The following is a 27,702-nucleotide window of genomic DNA, read 5'->3' on the forward strand; positions in this document are numbered from 1 at the left end:
TCCTGGTTCCTGCTCTTCCCTGCCTCCTTTTCCTCCATTTATCCTTCACGTCTCCATGCTGCCCTCTCCAGCCTGCTGGTACACGTAGGCTTGCGGTGAGGTAGGTCCAGTTTCTTCTTCACACCCGTCCAATTTCCCCTGCCACTGTGGAAGAGGGAATGCAGAAATCAGCACTGCTGCCAGCAAAAAAGGCAGGAGGGAGATGTGGTCGTTACACAAACAAGCGAACCACAGAGCATATGCTGCTGGGAAGGAGGAAGGACTAATGCGATCTTGCGAGGTCCCTTTTAACACCAGCAAAGCATCTCTCAAACCCAGTTTGGTCACTGGAAGCAGGCTGGTGACCTCAGTCAGCTCCAGCTCAGGCCTCCCTGCCCAGCATTGGCTTACAGGATTCCCCCCAGGACAGACAGCAAGGTTTGAGGTCCTGCCTGGAAGCCACCCTACGTGTCCTCTACCCCCACCGCCGCCAGAGCTGCCCGCTGCCAGCCAGGTCCCCCACCTTCCCCCTCCTCGCATAGCAAAGGGCAGCAGCATCCTTCGCTCATTTATTAGCAGAGTTTCAGAAACAAGATTTTGCCTCAAATCCGTTTCCATCTGACTTCACTTCTCAAGCAGTTACCGCAGATTGATTAAGTACCAGAAATGTATGTATGTATGTATGCATGCCTCCAGACTTCTCACTAATTAAGCCACTGGTTTCTTCTCTCAGAAACCCTCCAGTCCCTCCCTGAATCCCTAGGGCCGAGAACAAAGCCCCGATGCTCAGACCAGGAGCGTCAATATTTAGCACAAAGAACGATGCTTTGTTCCTTAAAGATAAGCGAGACAAAAAAAAGAAGCTACAGTGACTTTGCTTTTGACAAATTGGTTCCAGCCTAGCTAGGTAAGTGGATTTGCAGCCCTGAAGTGATCCTCCTACTGTCTCCAGGGTGTTTCATCTCCGTTTCATGAATCCCACAGCAAAATCTACTGGGAGAACCGTAGCATTCGTACAAGCAGGTAAAAAAATCGGCAGGTTCCCTGAGTCAGCAGCTTGGCTTCCCTCCCAGCTGGGGTGTGCAGCATTGGCTTGTGCACTGGTGCCTCCCAGTGCTTGCAAGAGAGAGAAGCAGAAAGCTCAAGAAGTAGCATTGAAGATTAAAATAAAAAATTTGAAACAATTCCAAATACTCCTCGCTGTGTACCCACTCATGCTTGCGGGGATCGGAAAATCCTGCGTGAGGGTCGGGAACAGCCAAGGACAGGTGAGGCCTGGGAATGGAGGCGGCAAGGCTTCTCCCTGCTCGGTTTAGTGTATTAACCGTGAGACCACAAAGCGCTGCTGCTTCTCGCTTGCTCCCTCCAACCCCAGCATCCGCCGAGCAAGCCAGCCTCAGTGAGAAGCTTCAAAGAAAGAGAAGAAAAACGACACTATGACTTAGGTACGTATGGGCTAGACACAAAGCAGAAGCTTCAGTACCAACACGGGACACATCGCTTGAATTTTGGCCTGTGAGTCCAAACCAGCAACCCAGCTTAACTGCGCTGCCAGCTCTTGAGGTGCCTCAGGCATCGGAGGTTCCTGCTCTCTGTCATCTGAATGTTGCTCAAGAGGCTTAAATGAGACCTGTGCGCAGGTGAAAGGCACTGCCTTGGGAGGAGACCCATCTTCTGGAAGGATGCCCCAGCTCCTGGCTATGCTCACGGCGGGTATGTAGTAGTTCTGCCTTGCCCTGCAGGGAAGCCTGATGCCGCGCATACATTCGGGTCACACCCAATACGTGAAAACAGCCAAACCCAGGGTGAGGCAGAGCCGCTGCGACCCCTGCCACCCAGAACCACGCTCAGCGGCTGCAGTTGTGCTGCCACATCTTCTGAGCAGGGCATTTATTCCCCTTTGGCCAGAGCACACCGTATCCCGTTAACAGGGCGCTCCGCTGGTGAAAGCCTGACGCGACACGCACAGGCTTACTCAGCACGCCCAGCACCTTCGCTGCAGCTCAACTTGGGTTTTTTGGCCTCATCCAGCAGGCAAACACAAACAGTTCGAGGCCGATCGTGCCAGGAGGTCTGTGCCCTTAGCTCTCGCTCAAGGCCACGGCAGGTAGGAGGAGGTGGCATCTCCCAGGAGAAGGCCTCCTGGTTGTTTTGCGTGGTGCGTACCCATGGGCACTAATATATTTCAGAGCTGAACTTTCCACATAATTGCTTTTTAGTGTTTCCCTACAAGAGCCCGTGAAATAAGGGATTTTGTATGTTAATGTCCTTCCTTCCACAACGAAAGAATAAATCCCAGCCCTCTGCAGCCATATGTCATGCTATACTGATTGGTGCTTTACATTTTAATGGTCATTATTTCAAGCCTTTCTTACCGTTCTTGTATCAAACGACATTTATTCCAAAAAGGGAATTTTATATGTTTCTGAGTTTTGCTTATCATACACTTTAAGTGGGAACAGAAAGCAAAGACTTTTAAGGGCTCTTTGTTTTCTGTTACCATTTAATTACTTTTAAAATGGTTCTTCCAAGCAGCCTGGATCAGCCTTCCTGGGGCTAGAAAAAAAATGACTCAAGGGAAAGACCTGCAGCCTCGGGGATGGGGAGACACCTCCCCTTTTAGCTGCATCTTCCTGATTAACAATCAGCTTAAGCCAACCTAAGACATGGGTGAGCTCAAGCTCGTGCTGCTCTGCACCACCGTAATTTGGTGAAAAAGAGCTGCTACCGTATCTGGTGGGGGCAGGCCCAAGGGAAGGGATATTACCTTTTATCTGCCCGCAGAGGTTAACAGCTTCTCTCCTTGAACAGCCCCTCCTGAAGTGCCTGATGAATGCAGTCGCATGGTATTCCACGTTTGCAGCACGGGAAAACGTAGCAGATACTATTCACTCCCACTCCAAGGTCCTCGTTTTTGCCAGAACACCACTTCAGAGGGAAAAGAGCGCACAGCAATTGGTCAAATTTAAAACTATCACTTTGTTAAGCCTTTTGGAAAAGAAAGGCTGAGGGGAAGAGGATTAATTTCCACACCCTCGCGGGGAGCTCCAACACACACTCGTTTCCCGCCGACGTGATATTGCTTCTTTCCAAAACCTTCTCCAAAAGGTCACGCCTTTAGCAGAGATTTATTGGCAGCCAACCAGGAGGTACCTGCCCAAGCCAGCAGGCGGGGAATAAAGCCTCTGACCCCTTCAGCCAGCAGCCTCAGCAGAGGCACCGCGCTGCCGAGGTTAAGGCGCGTGGTCAATTGCTTTTAAAAGCAAACACCACTTGAGAGAGACCGTTCAACCGTCCCCACCTCCTGCCTGCCCCTGGTTTTGGGCTCGCTCCAAGAGTGGCCTTGGAGACAAGAGGCGAGACAGCCGGCATCACGAGGAGATAACCCATTTGAAGGCAAAGCTGCTCTTTTTCTTGTGGCCACTGTTTCCTTCCCCCTCCAAAACAGTTTTTACATGGAATTAGGTCACCTTTGAAAGTCAGCACACAGCAGAAGTTGAGTTACTTTGTTTAAAATAAAAACATGTATTTCTATCACCTTAGGAGTTCCTCTTTTGGCACAGGGACCCTCTGATCCTCCCACCTCCTTTTATCAGCATCTTCAAAAGAAGAAGGGAGTTATAATTGCTTTCTCCCCTCGCCTCGGAAAAAAAAAAAAAAAAGGAAAGGCTGCTGTTCTTCTCTATTGGCATCTTGAGAAGAAACACGCTTTGAGCAATCATTTATTTACAGAACAAAAATAACATCTAGATTTCAAAGGGCAGAGCAGTTCAGAAGAATAAGGCGCTCTCCTCCCTCCCTCGCCATCAGCTTTTGCTTATTACCACCTCCTGTCTGCACACCCTACTCTTCTGCCTCTTCCCTCGTCACGGGGGCACGCACAGGCTTCTCTCCTTCTCCTTCGAGCACGGCAACCAGCGCTGCAGCACTGTAGCCATCTCAAACCGACTGCTGACATTTTCGTGCCGCAAGCCAGCATCCGAGCAAGCTCCAAGGCGAAAAGGCCAAGTCAAGGCAAAGAGTGGGATGTGTCTGTAAAGCAGAAGAATAACGCTAAAGACTTTGCAGTTCTCCCAGATCCACTTTACCCAAAACTGCCGCCTTGAACAAGAATAAGCCTCAGAGATTAGAAAAGATTTCACTTTTTGCACATTGGAAACCAGTGGAAGAACCCAGCCCTTCACCCATCATGGTTTGCTTTTGCTACAGATATCTAGGTAGCGTTCTGTGGAGGAGCAGGGAGCGGAAAATTGGGAAGAAACCAGTAGTTCCACAAGCCTGATTTCGTCCAGCTTTTTGATTTTTACCCGATTCTTTGGTTCCTCATTAGGCAGGGTCCCCTGTGAGTCCTGCCCTTCCAAGCATCACTCTCCCAAAGCACACTCATCGATACCCAAACCCGACACATTCAGATGGGGGGAATGCTGAATTTTCTGTCACGTACAGTCACTCATTTCTACAAAGCCTGATGAGGCAGCGTTTTCAGAGCCTTTACGAAAGGTGGCTGAAATCGGCCAAAAACAGTCCACAAGCTCTTAGCAGGGACTGACTGGTGGGACTAACTACTAGGCCTAGTTCCATCAAGAGACTAGGCTGAAAATCTAACAGCAATGTGAAAAATCTCCATTACTCACTGCCAGGCAGCTGGAAAAGGACCTACAGGACCGTGTTACATCTTGCCTCATGCACTTCAACACTCCAAAATGCAAGTTTTGCAGGAAAAGCCATAGAACACGGTCCCTGAAAGCAAAGACCAAAGACTGTTAAAGCTATAAAGACTGTATCACAGCCTACTGCAATCTGTTGCTTGGATAAGCAAGTTTCTACATAGAGATTTATAAATACATTTATATAGTTCAACTGATGAATCAGTCACTCTTCAGTGTGTAGATGACTGAATAAAAATCCTACCTAAAATCCCCCTGAACAGAAAGAGCCAGTGCGCACCCAGGCAGATTAGGTATCAGAGAGCACACTGGCTCGGAGAGAGCCACCCTCAGTTCATACAGATATTTCTTTCTGTAAGAGACCACATAGAATCCAGCGTGCACTATGACAGCCTTTGAAATCACTCTGATTCTGAAGCTATTTGTTAAAGAGAAGAACTGAGCTTATTTTTTAAATATTTTGGACGCTACCACATGAAACACTGAAGATGCATATGAAAATGAAATGGATGATCTACCTTGTTTCTAATATACTCAGCTATTTCAAAACTAGAAATGAAGACAACCATTACAAAAAAGCCATTTATTAGATATATGTACATATATACATATACATGCAAAATTATTTTATACACATTTACACAGGTTCGATTATTAATACAGTGCAAAAATGTCTAAAAAGGTACCAGCCCACCTTCTACAAACCTAACAGGTCTTTGGGAGGAATTAAAAAAATAACAAAAACCCACAGAAAATGATCAGCTTCATAAAGTGACTAAGCACTGCAAATCTTTAAATTAATGAAGTTTATTCTTTGCCAGTCTTTCTTGTGCTGAGCTGCTGCGTGAGGAAAAGAGTTTCCAAAAGACTTATCTTGAAAACTGACAGAATTAAGGAGATGCAATACAAACTACATTAAACAGTTTAAAGTCGAACAGAAAGGGAGGGATTCCTGTTTGGGGATTTGATTCAACACAGGCATAATCCCACGTTATGAGTCAGATTCCATGTACTCAAACTGCAAGTCATCTTTTTCATTAAATCTTAAAGCACTGAGATCAATGTAAACTATTCTATGCCTCTTGCTGCTTCACCAGAAGAAAAAGTTTAACTGTATCAATACCGTACAGACGTAAAAGCCATTCAAAATACTAACATTAAAAAAAAAAAAGTCAAACTACGTGTGCTCTGCCTCACCCCTGAATCACAATCCAAACCTACAAAGTGCGCAGATACTAATGCACATGTATCGATCCATGTAGATTCCTTAATATGGTTTACACATATCACAGGGGGAAAAAAAAGGTTGCAAAGGGATTAAGACGAACAGCAAACCAGAGCTTTGTTCATTTAGTAGAAAAGATGTAATCGCATCCTCCATCTAATTCACAAAGCAAAAAAAAAAATTACAGGAAGGCAGAACTGAACCAACTGGTTTTGTTTGATTTTACTGAAACATTTTCAGGAAAAAGAAAATATTAAACAAAAGCTGAATTTAATCTTTCGCCACTCTAATTATGTTAATTACACAAGCTATCTATACACCTTGCTCTACCGCTCTTATTGCAGAGCCGTTGCTAGCATCACCTGGCACGGGGCGGTATTTGTTTTATGATAAAGCAAACAGTCAGGTGCTTGGGAAGCGTCGGGAACATTACAGTTTCTTCCAGTCGGCTCAATGAGGAATAAAAAGCAGATAATGGTGCCCTGGTCCCATGCCCCCCCTGTAAATGCTCTGCATGCCTTAAGCTTTATCCGAGCCCATGAAGAAACAGTAAAGCTCTTCTGGACTCTTCGGACAGATTGAGGCTAAAAGGGTGGGAGCAGGGAGCTGGGTCATATCACTAAGGTCCTTTTCACAAAGTTCTGCCTATCTGTAGTATAAAATACTTCATCCTCTCCCCACAGGATGATTCCTCATGGTAAACCAGTGGGGCCGAGTCCCAGCTTATGCTCCTGGAAAACACAATCAGTCATCAGATCCAGTATCCTAAAGAAAGTGTTACGTTTCTAGTATCAGATTTTTGGGGGTGTCCTTTTTTCAGATTTTTTTTTTTTTAAACTTATAATCCAAACTCGTGGCTTAGTTCCCTGCAATCTCTAAGAGTAATTCACCAAGTAAAACTGGGACTGAACAGCATGAAAACTTAAATCTTGCCAGTACTAAACCCCCCCCATCTGTGGGGTCAGCTGGGTGTCTTAAGGACAATGGTTGAATTCTGCCTTCATTTCTCCACTTACACTCTGGCAAAAAAACAGGGTAATGACAGACAAATAATTTGAATCCACTCCCTTATAACAGAAGGGTATTCCCTTATGGCACACAGCCCTAGCTGTTTGCTTAACCAGCTGGCTAAAATAGTCCTCCGTCATCCCTACTAGACTACTCCTCACAGTTGAAAGGACTTCATTATTTTATTATTGTTACAGTAAATGGGCTAACATGGAATTGAAGAGAAATACCTATATTTTATTACTGGAAAAAGCTCTGGCACCAAGTCTCTTAATGTCTGTTTAGGTTGCACTGGGCTGCCTACCGATGCCCTTGTTGCAGTCAGCTGCATCCCCGAAGTGCTTCCAAGGTACAGCACCCCAGGTTTCTGGTTTAGGAGTCCACCGATACCCGTGTTTGCATCGTGAGAGTGCAGGAAAATTCACTGAGATGCAAGAAAGTAATTTTGTTAAGCGTTTCCGCAAACTCAGGAAGACAACTCTGAACCACGTTAATCGCTTTGCAACCACTAGAGGCAGAGACTACGTTACAGGAAAATAAATCTTTGGTGACACACGTCTAGTGGAAGAAATGGGGCGACCAGAAAACAAGTTTCCTAAGAAAAAGATAAGAAAATCTAGGACCACACTTCCACAATAACACACCTACAGTTCTCTACATCTTCTCAGTTTGAGTCTCTACAACCCTTCAAGGACAGCCGCATCAAAATGCTATGCATTTTTTTAAACAGACAGCCTAAATTATTTATATATGTTCTAAAATGCCCAAACGCACCTCAATACATTACATACAAGAATACCCAGTGCAGCAGAGGTTAAGAATTTCAGCTCTTAAGTACTATTCAAAAGTGCACACTCATAAATTCATCTTAGTGTAAGAACTCAACACCATTAACTAAAGGTGTTTTATATAATAAAGAGAACCTGCTCTTGCTTCCCATTACTGGAAATGGCTTTCTACTCACCAGCTATACATTTTTTTAAAAAAGGTGAAGGAGTCAGTGGCCTGTCATGAGTAGGCTTGGAAGATTTATTATCCGTACAGACCAAGCAAACATGGAATTACCCTTATACTAAGAGTGACCTTAACCACAGAAATAAAGGCCACTTGAGCTGAAAGATCACGTATATTCACTTGGTTTATTTTATGCTGCCCCAAGCATATTTGCAATTAACCAATGAGCACATACCTAGCTACGATGCGCTGCTTAGCCAGGAGATATTTATAGCCTTTATGGTTTTCAGAAGAGCCACAGCCTTTTCCTGTCCTTCAAAACCTAGAAAAATTACCCTGAAGCTCATCCTACCAATTTTTCCCCACTGATATTGAACTCATCTAATTATGGCAAACAACTCCTTTACTTACATTTACCAAGAATCTTAATGCTTAACAAATTCTATAGACAAAAATGTTACCCACCACTTTATCTTCATTGTACTATACAATTTTAATATTTTCCGAAGCATTGGCAGGGCAAGACATTGACCTGCCAAACCGTTACAAAGCCAGTAAGACAAATGGCAAAATGCTGTCTAAATGGTATTAGTTGAGGAGTAAAAGCCTGTTTATGGTAAGGAGAACCTCCATCTGTTGGTGACACCTGACAAAATCTACCATGCACAATTACCACATGCCATGTTAAATACAGCCACATTCCTCACTGTAGGTTTGAGGCGATTACAGTATCCTACTTTATTTCAAGCTGCTTTGAAATATCCTCCTTGCAATAACCATTGTCACAAATCTTTAATCCAAGCTATTCTTGGCCAGTTTAATACAAAAAAGGTTGTAAAAATAGAGTAGCAAACCCAAAGCCTTTTTCATACTCCGCAGTCAGGTTGTTTCTCCATAAGTTGCCTTGTCAGTATCTGATAAGAAGAAAGAGATGCCACTCCTATGTGAAAGGCTATTTGCCAGAGGTTCCGTAATCCGTACAAGTAAATGTTGCATAAACAAACAGAGAAAAAGAGTACAAATGTCTTCACCTTCCTTGCCGAGCTGTAGAAGAGGTACAAGTAACACTACAAAAGGACCAGAGAGACAGCGTTAGCATTAAATATACGTATACACATGTGTACATTAAACGTACATATAGACAAGAGGTATAGCTGGGAATTGCTGGCGTATCCATACCACTGGGATGCACCTGCCATTGCAGCGATCATTAAGAATCTCAAAGCTTCCCTTCAATTCCTATGTTGAAAGGCCCTCCAAGAATAGCTGGAGTGGTGGCCTCAACCCAGGCCCTCCTGGGTCAGCACAGATATCAAAACAAGTCTGTCAGCACAACTGGCGTCCCTCAGCCTGGATTAAACGGAGACCGAAAGCTGAGCCAGCTTTCAAAAACCACCTATGATTTTTGCAAGACAAAGGCTCAGAAGCAGGAAAACAGCAAACGCAAATCTGCTTCTGCCGTATTTGTCCTTGGATAAGTAAAGGACTTCATTCTCTAGACCTGACTTGGTAGAAAGACCATCATTTCTGTTAACAGGCTTAGCTGGGGTTTTGGGCTCTTTTTCTTTTTAAATTCAAGAACAGGTGGAACCCATTTGCTAAGCATGTGTGAAGAGCAACAACCCTTACAGGAGAAAACGAAAAACCTCACAAAGTGCTGGCAGAAGAGTTACTTTTTTAACTCAGGCAGTAACAGATCATGCTTTCTCACTTAAGGTCACAGTTTCCAACTGTGCTGATGACACAAGGAGAGATCAGCACGCAGAAAGCACTTCACATTTGAGCTCAATTTATGCACAAGCATTTTGTGAAGATGACTGCTATAGATCAAAAGGATAAGAGAGAATTCTTCCCTATTTAGCTTCTCTAGCTTCAGGTACTAAACGGAAAAAAGCAGGACAGAGCCTTTCTTTGTGAAGAATGACTTGCACCAAGTATTTAGATCCAAATTAATACCTCCATCTTAAAGTTCTGCGGTGAGCAGAGGTATAAGAAGGCTGAAAGACACTAAATTGTATCTATTATGATACAATAAATATCCTCTCGGCAAGTTTTAAATACCGTAGATAAATAGAAGTCTCCAGATAGTGGTCCCCAAACCATTAGCCTAACGCAACAGTACTCAGCAATGAATACACTGTAGGAATTACGCTATTCCTTCTGTCAACTAGCAACCCAACTACAGCAGCTTCAAGATTTTGCAAACAACATACTGCCCTCAAGTTAAAGGTTGTGGACCAATGTTTTAGGCATTTAAGGAACCTTTCAAGAAGGACCCATGTGGAGCATGTAATATTTCCCTCATTCAAACTCTTCTGCATAAGGACGTCAGAGAAAATAATCCATTGCGGGGGGGGTGGGGAAATCTAAGCAAGTCAGGAACCACATTTGTCTCAAGAATTAAAAGTAGTTTTTAATGTAAATTAGAACATTTTCAATAATGCTGCTATCCTGTATTTGCTTAGTCTTTCAAGGTGGTTATGCTACAAAACCCCATCACTAAGTCTGCCACTGTCAGAAAGACACTGTGTTTCCCTTTGGGAAACAAATCCTCTTTGGGCTAGCACTTATTTACCACGCTCAGCCCCTTTCGGCACGTCAAAACATGAAAGCACTGAAAAAAATTTGCAACTGCAATTTGCCGAGGGTGAAATTGTGCCTTTAACTGTATTTGTGCCCCTTCACTGGAATACCTCAGTGGAATCACCTAGATGGGATTCTAAAACCCAAACCATTCCTCTGCTTAACTGAAAATTATTTTGTCTTGTGCGTTATAATATAAAAATAATCAGAAAGGGTTTTATTTACAGTTAACATACCTGAAAAACACAGGCTAGAAAAGGTAGAAAAAAAGCTATCACATTTCCAATTCCTTCACGGTCCTCCTGTTTGGATTAAAATAAGTGACAAACAACTACGTCAGCTACAGTTTTTAGCAAGCGCTGCTTGATATTTTAGAACACTATATTTCATCAAGTACCTCTCATCCTAGTTTATGTTGATTGACTGCAACAGTGTAAAACAGCAAGATCAATATCATTGACCATGATACCAAGAACTGAGGCTTAAGTGACAATTCCTGCTAAATAAAACTGTGCCACCATACAATCAGGGCACTGGTTTTTTTCCCCTTTTTAAAAGTTGTTTACAGTTTCACATTTGTTTAAAAAAATTTACACAAAAGCATCTAGAACAAAATACAAGAATGGAAAAAAAAAATCCAGCCAGCCTGGCAAGACTAAAATATTTCTCCAAATTTTAATCTCCCTAGAAAAGAATAAAATGCAATGTGCTGCGAAATACAATAAAACATACGAGGTCTAGCAGGTGAGCAATCAATTGTACATTCCCTGGACAAACAAAACACTTCTTGTGGAAAGATACATGCTCTACCAAGAAGCAGAACAGCCACCCTTAATCTGGTTACCCAAATAACTCTCTCCCTTTGACTCATTTACAGGTTTCAATTCAATCAGGGTTACCTGAAATGAATACTCTGCTAGGTGAACTCCTCGAATGAGATTCAAAGCTCCACACATGATGTTCAGAACAAGCGACAGAATCCCGAGGGGAGTCACACGCTCCATTCTGTAAGTAGGGACTTAAAAATACAAAAAAAAGACCCATTAGTGAAAGTTAGCACTACTCCTGTGCATCTTGTAACTTCAAATGACGCAAATCAACTGATTTGGGTTTTAAACATTTTCTAAACCTTTCATGCCTTTTCAGGAAGTTGGTGAAGGGTCTGGAGCACAACTCTTATGAGGAGCAGCTGAGGGAGCTGGGGGTGTTTAGCCTGGAGAAGAGGAGGCTGAGGGGAGACCTTATTGCTCTCTACAACTGCCTGAAAGGAGGCTGTAGCGAGGTGGGAGTCGGTCTCTTCTCCCCAGTAAGAAGGGATAGGACAAGAGGAAATGGGCTCAAGTCGTGCCAGGGGAGATTTCATTAGATATTAGGAAAAATTTCTTCATGGAGAGAGTGGTTAGGCATTGGAACAGCCTGCCCAGGGAAGTGGTTGATTCTCCATCCCTGGAGGTATTTAAAAGCCGGGTAGATGTGGTGCTCGAGGACATGGTATAGATGGACCTGGCAGTGCTGGGGTAACAGCTGGACTCGATGATCTTAAGGGTCTTTTCCAACCTTAACGATTCTATGGTTCTATGCTTGCTCCACAGAAGACCAATTATGAATAGAAATACTTTTTTGTTGCACTACACTGTTCAGTTCTTCAGACATCTAGAAATCAGCAAGAGCTCTGGAGTATTTTTTAATAAGACTAAGCAACAGAATTTGTTCTTGAGCTATTTAGCATTAATGTCTTCTTTTATGGTGCACACAGATGTTTTTCAGCTGTTTATTTCAGCAGATTAGCATACTTAACACTCTTCACAGGTCAGTAGAAAATCTAGAGGCTTTAAGCACCCGAAGGCCTGGGAAAGAGCTTAGATTTCTGACACCCATAGAAGCAAGACAGCAATTCATCTCTTCCTCAACTGGTCATTACGCATTTCTTCCCACTGACAGTTTGAGGGTTCAGTCTGGTATACAGCAATTTAGTTTCACCTGTGTAAGCTTCCATACAGCATTTGGTGCCCTAATAAAGCAGTTGCCAGAATACAACTGTAGGAGCCAAGGACTTTGATGCTCTGCTGCTGGAGTAGTTGTTATAGGAGGTGTCAGGATGATACTGCCCAGTCACAGCGGGGAAACATCTGCCACAGAACTGCTGCTCTTATCTCTGGGCCACTCAGACTGACAAAACATGATCAAAACCGAAGCCTAGGAATTAAACTGGATGCTACAGTTTTTGGCCTTTGAGCCACATTTCACAGTGCATTACAATTCCCTTTCTCCCAGCCTGCCCACGTTTCACAGGTAGCGAATTATCCGTCTCCTTCCTTTCTCACCTTCTCCACTACTAAACACCCACACCCCCAAATACCATTTCTTCAGGATGATCTAATTGATACATACCTAATGAAGGTCAAAGCAATTATTATGTCTATTTAACTTTGGAATCTGCCGCTTCTAATTCAGGGGTTTGGTTGTCTAAAAGCTCACCTGGTTTTTTTTTACCCTACCTATACTAGCTAGCCCAACAACAGACACCACACCTAGATACTCACCTACATTTCATCCCTGCCCTTGGATCACCACAAGTAGAACACTGTCAGCATAACAATAAGAAGGGTAATTTGCGGCTCAGATACCAAATCCAGATCCTCTCCTGCACCAACACCCATAAGATACAGGAGAGAATGAATGAGCCCTCAAGAAGTCTCCCCAGCTCTCAGGATCTTCTGCCTCCTGTGTCCAGAGGTAGCCAGCTCCTGGCTACTGTAGATAAACTAAACAACACAGCAGACATCATCTCTGGCTTCATTTCAGTGACAGATGAAACACCGTAACAGCTTAAATATTGCAGTACTGCATGGTTTAAGATAGGAAAACACTTATGTCTTCTCCTTCAGGAGAGATTTTGATAGATGGGAGTAAAAAAGTTAGGTGCCAAATTAATATAGGGATATAAAGTATCTTTTATAAGTGTCTATGCAATTAATTTGTCTGGCATGCATTCATACCTCCATAATTTCATCTCCAAAGCGGCTGCAAAAGGAACTGTATTAATTCCATTTGATATATGTCACATTATGTAGCATTACTGTGTATTATCGTCATACACATGTTCATGTAAATAAATGGTGCGAGTAACTCTATCATTCAAAGGCAATTTTGCCTTTTTTGCTATGCAGTGAAATTTAAGGTCCAAACAGCGCACTGAACAGAAGCTGTACCAGCATGTTTGTTCATTCACTGAGCTCAGTATTCAGATTCCTACTATTTTTGATAAATTAAATAATGTTGCAGCTATGTATCTGTCTCTCACAAAAATTTCTGAATAAAGACCGCTGTTTCTTCTTCCTCAGTTTAAGGTTTACTGCCGAGGCACACAGTGTCTCTCAAACAAAGAAAAATTATCAAGCACAAGTGTCATTCATTGTACAGGATCTTGCAAACTCTACATGTCAAGAGTTCCCAGTCCCCAGGGAAGAGCAATGCAAGTCTCAATATACTGTTCTGTGGCATGGAATATTACACAGAAGTTACAGGTTTTTTGTCCAGTAGGATAAAAAGAATTGCTATCACAGATGCAGGGGAGATTACAGTACCCAGTTGCTCAGTGTTCAGTTTCTGTGAAAACCGATCTTTAAATTCTTTGCTGTGGAGCTTTATTTCTGCTCTATCATTCTGAGGTTTAATTCACAAACTGAAACTGCACAGAACAAATGAGATGGGTACTGCTAAGGAAAAATTACCACACTTCCTTTTGTGAATTCAATCATATTTTTATAAATGGAATTTCATACTAGAATTGCTTGTTCCATTAAATAAGGGAACAAGAGAGTACAAGCACTCTTAGTCCAAGACAGCACAATTTTGCACAAGCAAAATTAAATGCTAATTGGGTTTCAAACTGATTTGACTCTTCAAGTAGAAAAGTTGTGCACTTCAGAGTACAAGAATCATACAGAAGATGTTCTGGGGACTGTGGATTACCTAGCACCCAGGAAAAGCGCATCTGCCGGTTTGAACATGTACAGAACAATTCTGTGAAAACACCCTCACACAATGAAGAAATTGGAACTTCTGCCTATAAAGGATTTTCTGAGCAGAGGCCTCTGGCTATTTAACCGGAGACTGACGTGAATGCCTGTACCACGCTCCATTCTGTCTCTTCAAGGCATCGCACAACAAGGGATTGACAATGAGTCACATACTCAAAGCTCCAGATAAAGACAGCACCAGGAGTGAAAAATGAAATCAGACTCAAACATTTTAAAATAAAATACAAGCACACAAAAGACAGAGATGTGAGACATCTTCAAAAAACAGCTTAAAAAGGACTCTGTGAAGGACTCCCTGTGTGCCTACAAAAGACTAAGAACATTCATCAAGCGGAGCACAATGCTGCATAATTTAACAGCATGCTTACTAGACGAATAGCTCAAGTTGTTCTTCTATTTCATAGAGCCAGTTCTGATATGAAAACTCTCCCTCTTCACAGAAAGCTACTTACACTTCACATTTCTGCTGTATACACACCCCACTGTCCTCCGGAGCTTTATCAGCTGTGCCCATACTGAGACACAAGGTGAGGCTTTTGCAACAACAGCTGAGGTTGTGCAGATCTTGATCAAGGATACAATGCCAGTGTCTTTCTAGCAAGAATTGAGCTGGGTTTAGTTAACAAAGGAAGGAACAAACAGAATAATAAAAAAAAAAAAAAAAAAAGCTCTTGTTCCCATGTATACTAACAAGGACAGAACTGCCCTGACATTTCAGACTCCTTTCACACTAAAATGAAGAGCAAGGGGATGTGATGACACAGCTCCAAAGAAGACAGGAACCATCTACAACCGTGTAAGGAGACCGATGTTTCAATCAATCTATTGATTGATCTATCTTCACTATGGAATGTAGACACAATTAAATTCTGCTCCCCTGCAACCATAACACTTCAACGTATGCTCAAGAAGTCTCCTGTAGAGCCATGTTATAAATAACATTAATATGGGAACAAACACTAACCACACAGCTAAACTTAGAGCAGCAAAGTGGGATTCAGCTGGAAGGTAATGATGAGAGGAGAGAGACATAAGCCAGGAAAGCTGACTCCAGCTGAGGGAAGCAGATGATCATAAACACGATACTTAAAATAAAGGCAGAACAATCTGTAAGAGTATTTGGGTTAGACCAGAGAGAACAGCCAGAAATACAAAGCCAGATGGAAAGTAAAAGAAAGCAATTAAGAATATGTGGGAACTGCAAATGTATTTCTGATCTGCGGACACAGACTAGCTTGCAAATGTTTACTGGCACTGAAACTGTTCACACTAGTGCAAAGAATTTCTAAGCCCTGTCACATCATGAAAATATTTAACCTTCAAGCACAGTTCTGAGGCGCACTCACAAATCCGACTGGCAAACGAAATGTTTTCAATTCTATTTTTTTCTTCCTCCTGGCCACTGCCCCTCATTTTAACTTAAAATACCTGTCAAATTAGATTCCAGCTCATCCATCAGATACAAAAAGACCAAGCAACTGGGACTTAATTTTATTAGTGTTTCATAAGCCAAGAACAACGAAAAGAAAAAAAAAAAAAAAAAAAAAAAGAGGAAATACAAACTCCTGGCACTCCAGCTGCATTTAAACCGCCATGCTAATAGGATTAAAAGCATTTCATTTTGTTGAGGAAGTAGGCAAGACTTTGACTATGCAACTGAAACACAAATAAGAAGATACCAATTTTACAATAAGTAAGTAGAGGTTAGTACTTCTAGAAGCCGGTAAAATGTTAGTATTCGTAAGAAAAAGGTCCCTTGTCAAGCCTCTATGTGTTTTTTATACAGATATACATATTCTCTTCCAGAATTTTAGTCAAATGCATTAAATTTTAAAGAATCAGGTAAAAGGAGAAAGCAAAGAGGGGAGAACAACCCAAGACAGACAGTCTGGGAATGAGAGTTTTACCCTCAGCTCATATTCTTCTCATCTTTTCTTTCCTCAAGGCTGAAGCAACTCATTGGGACTGTAATTACATATCTTCTATTAGAGTTTGCAACCAGCAAAGAATTAGCGGAGCTTCTTTTGTCATAGCAAATTTAACAAACAACTGCTTTAAAAGCAGGAGTATTTAACACGGAAAACACCAAGTCCAGTTACAACCAATTGTCCATATAGAGAAGCTGGAAAAGGCTGGCAAAAAAGACACTACCACGAGTCCTTAAAGGCTCTGATGCATACCTGCTATAATCTAAAGACCATATGTTGTTTACTACGATAGAAAGGCAGTCTTTTTTCTCAGGTTTCATACACATGATATATATATTTCTCAGTGCAAAAGGAACCGCTGCTGTTACATGTTTTTCTGTTGTTTGTAAAGTTAGGCTCAGGAAGTCTACCGTCACCTGTGCGTAGTAGTAACTTACCAACCTCCACATGAACGCCTGCAGGCCCCCCGTTAGTCATCCCATTCATCAGCTCGGTATCCTCTAGCTTCAGCTGAACCGGGGGCCGGAACTTCAGCTCCTCCTCCATCTTCTCCCAGTTGGCCTTCGTTTGAGAGCCACTCGCACAGTTAAAATGGCATTTCACTTTCTGAATAATGTTATCTGAAACAATATAAAAGCATGCTTCAATTAGCTCTGCAAAAGTTAAGTGCTTTAGGTAATTATTAATCAAATCATGGCATTCTTTTTTGATTGTTTTTCATTTCTTCCTTCATTTCTTTTCTTATTAGTTTCAGGTATAAGACTCCACTGATGGCTAGGGAACAAAAATACCTTTCCTAGGTATCTTATATCGCACCCACTCCCTTCTGCATACTTTAAATCTCAAAACCCTGCCTGCCGGTGGACTGAAAACAAGCTTTCATATTCCAGGGTAGACGTAACGCATATCTTAAACTACCCACGAACTACCACGAGAAGCAATTCCACATTGTGTTTTAACAATGTCAAGGATTAGGTTTTTTTCCAGCACAGAGATAAATGAACTCAACCTACATTTGAGTCACGAAGCAGCTCTGACTGGCAGAGGCAATTCCACAGTGATTCCACCAACATCCAAGCCACAGATCTACATACAGATCACTCTGCTTCATCTCTCGCACTTTAAATTTAATACCACTTGCAAGCAAATCCCTTTCCACAAATGTGGCTGCTGGTTTGACAGGAGTTGCACTGAGACTAAGTAGAGAATTCATCCAAGTACGAATTGCTCGCACCTCCAGAGCTGAAGGACCTCACTGTGGATGCTGCTACTTCCTATTTAATTGTGCAAAGATTTTGGCAAATTCAAGCTATTTCAAATGCTTAGGGAAATAAAATGCAGAAACATTTATTTTGCTAAGATATCCTATAAGTAAAATCCATATCCTTAAGATATTGTTACGCTAGAAGACTTGCATAGGTTGACTACAGCTACTATTGGATATGATACGGATGTAATAGCTTAAGCATGAGTTTTGAGACCACACAGGAGGACTTCATGTTGTGCTAGAACACGCAGTGCCATAAGCATTCCTTAGTGAAAAATCCTGTATTTTACCTTAACTCAGCCTGCTACAATTAGCTGTAACTACCAGGCAAAAGGCTAAGATCTTATGCATCAAGTGCATCTCAGATCCAAACACAGGAAAGAAGGAGAGGAAAAAAAACAATAATCACACAGCAACATTAGGTAGACTCAGTAACAAAATACAGTATAATAGTAAACATGAAAAAAAAAAAAAATTGCATTTTTTTATTTAACAAGAGCCTTATGCAATTAAAAGAGGCTAGAAATTCCCAAATTCCTAGTGAAGTTAAAAAAAAGGAGTAATTTGGACCTCAGTATAAAATTACATCATGCCTGGAACGTGCCCTGCAGGGAATCCAATCAAAATACAAGATGACTGTATAAATTGCTTTCCTTGTGGATTTCTCAATCTTTTAAGCATGAGCTTAACACTATTATCGAAATCTGGATAGAAGTGTGCTAACCCACTGCAATATCTTATCCTTTCCCAGAAGAGAGTTTCTCATTGCAAAGCAATTGTGTTTTTCAAAGCTGTGAGGTTCAGTAGAGCAGCTTCTGCTTGGCAAGAAAACCATTTACATCAGGTTAAAAAAGAAACACTAGGTATTATGTGAATCTAAGTCATGCCAGAAGTAAAGCTGTCCATAATAATCTATTCTGTCTGCCTTTATTCCTGTACCCATCTGTCTCCACCTGTCAGAGTTCTTTAATTAAGTTAGAAAGTGTTTGAGATGTGGATGTCTTTATCTTCTGTGCTTGTTTATTAATCACCACAGCATTTTTTTCAACTGTTATAGGGGCTCTCAGGGACTGCAAAACCAACAATTTAATAGTTTAATGCAGTTACAAGATCTCTCTTTCCTCCTACAAATGCATGCAAAGGCACACACACAGATACATTTTTATGATTAGGCTTTGGCCAGGAGACATTGTTTAACATCATAAAAGTAGCAGGCAAAGAATTCTTACTATTAGAGAACAAAGTTACAAACCAAATTCAAGAAAAGCATATGGTCTGGAAGCTAAACCGATGCTTGTTGTATCGTAGGAAGCAGCAAATTCCCACTGAAGCTCTTCCAGGAAGCAAAACGCCATGATGGTTGAGTAATTGCTGGAACAGATTGCCATGCAGGCAATATCCCCAGAAGAAAGGAAACTGAAATAGAAAAAAAAAAAAAAATATAACATCAACATAAAAAGGTAGAAGAGTCATGCTGAACATGAGAAGTAAACTGTGCTTTCTGTCAAAACAAAATGTACAGACTGCACTGAAAGAGCAAACTGCGAAAGATAGACTGTTCGCACTGCTGTAATAGTCCTGCAGCCCCTGTAGATCTAACGCTTATTCTTAACTCATTCAGTATGCCTTAGCATACTAAAGATCACAATACAGATTTTATTAATTTGCTATATCAGTAAAAACTGAGGACATTATTTTCTCAGGCTGGCTTTAAATCATGTTAATAAGAAAAGAGATGGCCAGAAAATATAACGGGGAAGAAGATCTTGGAAGAAAATACAGTGGCTTTCCATAAACAAAAGTAAACACAAGCAAGCTTGTCCACAGGAAGCAAGCAGATGTATTCCTTGCTCCCCTGGAGGTATTTAAAAGAAGGGTAGACGTGGTGCTCGAGGACATGGTTTAGTGGTGGATTTGGCAGTGCTGGGTTAACAGTTGGACTCGATGATCTTAAGGGTCTTTTCCAACCTTAACAATTCTGTGATTCTATGACAACTTCACATTAACAGCAAAAGAGGTTTGTTAACTTGCACAAACCAAGATATTCAAACACTGTTACTGCTAAGTCATCTGTAACAAATAAAGATGAATTTGTAATAGAAACAGCACAATAAAAATTCTGCTCCGAAAGGGGTCCCTCTAACACTGAAGCCATATTTATGTAGAAATTTCCACTTACAGATAGCCCAAAAACCTTCTAGGAAACTTAGTGGGGGATTCATCTGACCAAAATGTAGGCATGTACTTAAGGATGAAATAAATCACTCTCGTCTAGGCTTCATTAAATAAGATGGGAGTCAGGGCACCTCGTTCAGATGTCAGCACTCATAATGTAGATAGCTAAACTTCCACAAGCCCCGCCATAACTACGGATTCGTAATTATCTCTGAAAGAAGACTGAGGAATCTTCCCTTACAGGTTAGCCATTTGTTAGCAATATTTCAGTATAACATCAAAGCTTTGAAGCTGAACAATTTCTCTCTCTGTATTTGCTCTCTTTTCTACTATTTATATATTTCATCCCTCTCATACAGAAATCCTTGTGGTTTCTATTTTATCACATTTTTATTTATTCATTGTACTATGTACTTGGGATTTATGGTTTTGATTAGCTCCGTTAAAGCCTAGTTACACTGGGTACGTTCCCTAAATTCCTTTTGTCCCCAGCTCACAGCTGAGGATCAACGCCATGCCTGCACAAAACTACCTTTTCCCAGTTGTCAATAATTTATAGCCTTTTTGCCACGTATCGGTTTGCACTCATCCCAGAGCCAGATGCATAGCTACTTCCATAGAGGCTACAGAAGATTAAAAGCGGAACATGTTGGCATTAAAAGGCACAAGTTCGTTTTCAGGGAAAAGGAATTAAAATGCTTATCTTTGCTTTTCCAATTGATTCAGTGTAAGTTCATGTATCTTCTTTCTCCAATCACTACCCCAAAAAGGGATACTCAGTTTTAGCTCAGGGCCACTTTGAAGTTTTCTTGCATTTGTTAACCAGAAATGCGATCACAAGCTAAAACTCATTTTTAGAGCTACACTAAAATCAATAGTAAATGAAAATTCTCATCTCTGAGTGAAACCTTAATTTCTTAAAATAAAAACTAGCAGATCCTTCTCCAATAAATAAAAGCAAAGATTTATAATTTCTCCATACTGGCTACTGTCAGTATGCTTCAGGCCTCCTCAAAACACACCCATCAGTCAGAGCTTCTCGAGACTTGAACCCTGCTGGTATGCAGAAAATGGAGTGGGCAGCACGTAGGAGGGAGTCAGGGCACTTCTGTGCAAGCCAGAATCACTGCAGGAGCTTGAGAGAAGGCATCAGCAAGACCTGACAGTCACTGACAGAAAGGGTTTGGGGTTTAGACTAAACTAAGTAATTCCTAGGAACTAGGATGACGTCTTAGAAGGTATTTGTAGAAGTCCAAGATACTCCAATTGCTAATAGTAACAAGTACTGCCCATCGAGCAGAAAGCATTTGCTACACAAAATGACAACTAAAATAAGCAATTCTTAGCATATGCTTACTAAACTGAGTAGGAGCTGTGTGGCTGCGGTGCTGAGAAATAAGGTTTCAAAATACTGCTTGGAGGTTACAATCTTGACATGCGTGGTGGGATTTCAGACTGGAGTTAAGCACTATAGAATACACCTAATCCTTAAAGTTCAACTAATCCCCAGGAGAACCATTTCAAAAATTAAAGTCAAAAAAACAAACAAACAAATAAAAGCAAGGACTTACTGTATGCTAAAGTCACGTCCTTTTGCCGTGCCTCGACTTGGATACTGTGCCAGAATTGAGGATAATGCCTTTAATCTCTTTCTGCATTCCAGAAAGTCCCGGTTGAAATGAAAATCTGTGGAGGCTGAGAGGGGAAGTCCATCCCTCACCCGAACCACACAGGCAAAGAAGATCATGGACATTCTCCACTGGAGTACTCATGAGGACAACCTGAAAATGAAATATTCAATTAGGTTAATGGCACGTTAATGGATGTGGTATTAGTTACTTACAATCCAACATGTTAGCCAGAAATATGTCAAGGTAAAAGTTTATTCACCACTGCTACTGAACAGTACCTCTTGTAACACCGCTGCCACTGGAAGGCAATCAAACTGTTCTCAAGGGTCACTGTGCCCATTTTTCGCCTCTCTCAGACAAAAAGGTGAGGCAGGGGATTTGACAGGGGAATTATCTACCTGAAAAATACCACTATTTTCCCTCCTTCTGCTTTACTTCACACATCAGAAATGCTGAGTAAAGTTCTTAAAGGTATTTACGGAAACTGGCTAACCCCCACTGCCACGCTGCATCTTCACTAGTGTTGCAAATAGTTGCATTAGCGTTGCAGTTGTCTGATTTTCTAGTATAATACACAAATACAAAAATAAATTTTAGGCTACAGCCTGTCAGGCTCTTTTTACAGAATCAACTAGGACTAAATATAGAATAAAAGTTGCTTTCTCTTGATTTCTTACTCTTTAACAGGTCACAATCCCCCATGCAAAGTTATTATTGGGATTTACCTGGTACATTTAGAACACACAAGAGATCTGTCCTTCAGACATACCATGAGTATTCAGTGCAAGGTGTTAGAAGACTAATGCAGCAGCTCACATAATCTCTGAAAGATAACCATAACGAACATTTTAGAAAACTAACTAATGACCTATACAGACATATTTACAATGTAAAATCTCCTATGCAGTGGGTAAACATAACCTAGAAAGCATTTTGCCTAAAGGAAAACAAACAACTCATTTTTTTATCCAATATATCAATTCCTAGATGCATTCAAAGACACTATGAAATGATAAGCAAAATATTTCTGATGCCCCCATCCCTGTTTTTAAGTTATCCTAACTTCCTGTAAAAGAGCAGCTCTAAATCAGCAGACTTTAAGTGATTATGACAAACAAGTCAAGAAAAAAAAAAAAAAGAAAAAAAAAAAAAGGCATTTACTCTGCTTCAGGCAAACTGCATAAATGAAGTATTAGGGGAAAAAAAAGGAAAAAAATTCACACTGTGAACTCAAACTTTTGATAGAGGGAATGACTGCTTTAAACAGCCCCGTATCAAACAATTCATTAAGATGTTCAAAGTTTCTTTGAAACATGTGTCTCATCATCAAGCGTTTTTCTTGTCTAAGAAGGTAAGAGAGCAAAGCCTCTTCTAGTTCAGGCATTCATAAACTCTCTTGCCTGTAGAGCTGCTCTAACGTCTAATAAGGGTTGAGTTCTTACCACAAGCAGCACTAAAAGAGTCTCGTTTCTGCTCCACAGGAATCATTTCCGCATAACTTGTAGGAACTGTCCCTTTGTCAAAGGTGGCTACAATTTGCCAGCATGTTAAAGCAACTAACAACTGTCAGAGGAATTGACAGAAAGCATAATTGCACATAACTTGTTTCCTTAGAAAAGGGAATTAACGCTACAGAAGATTACACGTCACTTGAAAAGCGTTATTTTGAACTTTTAAAATGGAGATTAAAGAAGAATTAGATGTTAATTCTTTTTTCACTGTCCCTCTCTCAGTTCTTCTCCAGTTGTCAGTTGAGTTGTAAAAATCAAACTAAGCTCACTAACTTCATTTCAGCATGCATCAAACAGAATTTCAACAATAATCAAGGTTACTACACGTCAACTTGAAACATCACATCAATCTTCAATGTGTTGTGCTAGTAGCCATGAAAGAAACAGTGCAGAAAGCTGCTTAAACTTTAATATTAAAGTGAAATGGAAACAAAAAAAGAAGATTGCCAACTCAGAAATGTTAACTTTAACACAGTCAACTTTTAAGTACGGTTGCTCAGAACGGCACAGTTTTATGGTCAATGGCTGGTAATGCTGATGAAGCATAACTCCAAAATACCCCACTTGACAAACACCGCAGAGGCGATACATTGAACACTCTCATTTACCTTTCAGGAACAGCCAGAAAATGACCGGGAAAATAGAAAGGCACCAAACTAAGAAACCAAAGACATTTTCTAAAATGTATCTAGCCTATGAAATTATTCAACTCATTATGCCACTAACAGCACAAGTTTAAGATTAAAAATAATTACATATATATATTAATCACTAAGGATAACATCACCTATAGTTAACCAACTGCACATATAAAGGTATACGACTTTCCAAAACATACAAACTTTCATGCTTCAGGGCATAAGGCTTTCACTAAATATCAGCTGCCCATCCGAGGGATTCTCTGTTCTCCTGTGAAAGATCTGGTATCAGTCACCATCAGGCAGACTTCCAAATTAAATGCCAGACTTCACTGGAGAAATGAGTCAATGCCCCTTCCTCGGAGAATACACTTGCTGTAACATACTACCAGGCTATCGCTGCTGTACTCATCCGGAAGGCTTGATTTATTTTTTTAAAAATCTACCTGCCTGTGAGTTTTCAGTTTTGCTGCCTAAGGAAATAAGGCTTACACAACCAAGCTGTAAGTGCAAGTGGGATAGATATCTTACGTGCCTTTTGGTTTTGTGAGAATAGGCAAATGCGTATAAAAGAAAGGTACATCCCCGACAGAGAGACAGGCTGATGCAGCGACTCTAATCTTAACAGAGAGCAGGTGAGCACAACCTCAGGGCAAAACAACTGGAAATGCGTTCACTGGTTCTGCTTCTTACAGAGCTCCCATTTACACAGCCTAAAGGAAGGTCTGCGTAGGTAACACCCTACTCCCCAAAAGAGCAAAAAGGTGTGAGCTTTGAGAACAGTACCTGTAAAGACCTCTGAGGAGTTAAAAAAAATACACACTTTTTTTTGTAATTCAGGGGTTTATCTGAAATGTAGCACAGGCTTAGCTAAAAGAGGCAAGAGCCAACATCACCTCGCAGAAGAGGGCAAAGCCTAAAAATAAATTCATGCAACTGGTTCACCTGTCCTCTCCGTAACTCCTGTCACCAACCACCTATCACTCAAACCCATCTAGCCCTCTCCTTTCCTTTTCCACATTCCCCCAGCCCACCTACTCTGGCACTGCACCTGAATGAGGCTTTGGCCTTTCTTTTTCCTTTTTCGCAAGCCTCTTGCCTGTTGGAAGGTGTTCTGTGCCCGTGGCAAATAACAGTTATTATGTCACCTCCCTCAAAAGTTTAATTATTTCCAAGCCAATTTTGCCACATCACCTGGACTGATCAAGGTGTGCACATAGCCAAGTGAATCTATGATCTATCTCAGATGGAGCTACCCTTCCCTCCTCCAGTCTCTTTCTATTTGCATATGATTAGCAGCCCAAAGTATCTACAACTGACTTTACGTGGCAGGCCTTTGAACTCAGGTCCTGAACTTTGGCAACGTACTTGTGTCTTTTGATTAAGCAGATATCCAATCTTCCGGTATTCAGAATTAATAACATCATGTCAGCCCAGCTATTTTACTGCACAAGGCAAGCAAAACCTTGAGAAACGTTTTAAGCGATTGTCTCCGAAGAACAAGTTATAATTTACGACTGAAGTAAACAAAGCTTGTTTTTTGATTATTTGAAGCACCTGTACATCTAACAACACTTTAGAAGAAAACTGTTTCATGTAAGACTCGCATAAACAGCACGTATTTACCAGTCTTATAATAAACAAGACTCTTCAGGGTATTCCCACAGTAGGCATCTAAGAAGTTATGTGAAGCGCAGTTCCTCCATCCCTCGCTTCCTAAGTAGCGGCCAAGTCTCTCCAGTGACCACGCAGGGATTATTAAGGCAGCCTTAATCAGACCTCTTACACTTTACTACACCGTTATGCAAGCTCCTTCAAATAAGAAGCTTAGACCCAATTCACAAGCGCCACACTTCTCCAAATGCTAGACAAACTCCTACCTTATTGTCTGCACTTAGAAAACAATCTACTCAAAAGGCTATGAAAGCAAATGCAAACTAGTACACAGTTCACAGAGGGAATTATTTTAAAAACACTTTTCTTCAAGGAATTATTTTCTCTAACCATCAAAAGCAGAAGTTTCCTTCTAAGAATGGCATAATACTAACAAGGAATGTCTTGTTACCAGGATCTCTCTCAAGCATTCATCCTCTCTCCCTGTTCAGTCACATTTCCCTTCTTTCTAGAGGGGGCACATGGGAGAGTGTCAAACTCAACAACATCCAACTATTTTGTCAAGTTCTGATCTTCCTACTGAAGGAAGAGCAGAAAGCTTTAGAGAATGTTACCATAGTCCAGGAGGCTCTTGAAGCAGTCTGTGAAGTTTTTTGGACATGTGATAGCTTGATACATGATCGTTAACCTATTGCATCTTTCCTCAGGCGAATGAGCTTCAGAGGGAGTCACAGACAGACACAGGTGGGATGCCAGAATACCAAAGGAGATTCGGGTTGACTCAGTCAAACACAGCTGCAGCTCAAGTTCTGGTTTCTGCCTCAACCAACAATAAGAGAAAAGGAATGGACACATGGTTTACGAGGGAGAGTTACTACTTCTCTGGAGGATCACAAGGTGGATTTTATCATCTTCTCACATAAATAAAAAAGCAAATCTGAAATGCTGTTAAATTTCTCATCTTCTAAGATTGCAGTAACGGTATCCACCTGCTTCTTCCCACCTGCTCTTCCTCAATGCTCACAGCGGTGCTGACCAAGCTACTGATGTCACAGACATACAGTGCAACAAGAGCCACTCTCCAGATTTAGCAGTGAATGAAAACAATTTGAAAGCATGATGCCATCTCAACTTTTGAAACAGGATTTGTGGATATCAAGAGCCTATAGGCTCCTATAAACCCTACAGGCTTTATTCCCTTCCCCAAAGGGAAGCATCTAGAAAATGCTTACCATCATAAATCTCCTATCTACACATACTCCTATGAATTACCAGAAATAACGCGCGTTACACAAAACTCAAACCCCAACATTCAGCTCCTCCATCAACCGCACTGCCTCAATGCACAGTCCTCCTAATCCTTGCCCAAACCACACCGTAACAACTCTGTAAGGCTCTGAAGCTCTCTCCCTTAGAAACATCAGCCACCTTATCTGCTCCCAAATACACACCCGCCCCCATCAACGTGTACCCTGAAGCCTCCTAAGACCCCACCAGCTCATCCCCGTACCTTCACCAGCCCACATAACTATCAACCCTTCCCATACCCATCCTGTCCCATTCACTGTATTACACATACCTAACCTCTATTCACCTCTCTTCTCCCCGAAACTAAGTGTCCCACAACCCCAAAAGCACCCCTTCCCCACAGTCTTCAATAAACCCAGACACCTCAAAAGCCACCTCCCTCATCTTTTGTACTGACAAGTCTCCCCATACACCCCTCAAGCACCCAGCCGCCCCCAAATCTTACTCCCACCCCACAGGTCCCAAACCCTCACGTTATCCCAGCTCACCTCAAGCCATCCCCAGCCCAACCCAAGCCCTCCTCAGACTCCCAACTCCTCCTCCTCCCCCTACCCCCCCCACGCACCCCAAGGAATCCCCAAATCCCACATCCACACGACCGGATCCCCACCCCAACACACACACACCACCCCTGCTCGCCCCCACGACCCCAACTCCCCTCATCGCCTCCCCACACCCCCCTCAAGCACCCCAAACCTCACCTCCCTGCCAGAGGACCCCACGCCCTCACGTTACCCGGGCTCACCCCCCCCAGGGCCCGTCCCTCCCGCCACGCTCCTCAGGCACCACACACGACCCCCGCCCCGCCACCCCCCCGTCCCCGGGGACCCAGAAGGGGACGGAGGAGGAGGAAGAGGAGGAGAGGCCCCCCGGGGCCCCTCCGCCGCTCACCTTCCCCCGCCCCTCGCCGCGGCCCCGGGCCTCTCCCACCGCACGGCGACAGCGACGGCGGCGGCACCACAACACGCCCCACCCCCTTCCGCCCACGGAGGCGGCGGGTAGAGTGTCCGCGGCGCGGGGCACGCCGGGACGGCGGAGGCCCGGGATGGAGGGGTCGGAGTCCGTACGGGAGCCCCGGCCCCGTTGCACAGCCCCGGGCGAGGGGCACGGCACGGGGGTGGCGGGGATCCGGGGGACGCCGCGGCCAGGCCCCCGCGGCAGCGGTGGGCCG

General features: G+C 42.3%; 1 protein-coding gene across 5 annotated transcripts; it reads right to left on the minus strand.

Moving 5' to 3' along the window:
* On the minus strand, positions 1-27,498 carry SEC22C (SEC22 homolog C, vesicle trafficking protein). 5 transcript variants are annotated; one of them, XR_014229834.1, is made up of 10 exons: positions 27,423-27,478; positions 22,186-22,283; positions 21,401-21,610; positions 18,907-19,070; positions 16,825-17,007; positions 11,316-11,434; positions 10,653-10,718; positions 2,747-2,907; positions 1,192-1,386; positions 1-144 (listed from the first exon to the last, which is right to left on the minus strand). XR_014229834.1 is itself a non-coding variant. In XM_082327495.1 (8 exons), the coding sequence occupies exons 3-8, from the start codon at positions 21,580-21,582 to the stop codon at positions 8,700-8,702; spliced, it is 915 nt and encodes a 304-aa protein (XP_082183621.1). In that variant the 5' UTR covers positions 21,583-21,610; positions 22,230-22,283; positions 27,423-27,478; the 3' UTR covers positions 5,288-8,699. The 5 variants fall into 5 exon arrangements, 4 of the variants coding, with proteins under 4 accessions (XP_082183621.1, XP_082183619.1, XP_082183620.1 ...); XM_082327495.1 differs by lacking the exons at positions 1-144; positions 1,192-1,386; positions 2,747-2,907 and adding an exon at positions 5,288-8,900 and having other exon boundaries at positions 22,230-22,283; XM_082327493.1 differs by lacking the exons at positions 1-144; positions 1,192-1,386; positions 2,747-2,907 and adding an exon at positions 5,288-8,900.
* Positions 27,499-27,702: the final 204 nt, after the last annotated feature.

This window comes from Platalea leucorodia (assembly GCF_965183815.1).
Source record: "Platalea leucorodia genome assembly, chromosome: 1".
NCBI lineage: Eukaryota > Metazoa > Chordata > Aves > Pelecaniformes > Threskiornithidae > Platalea > Platalea leucorodia.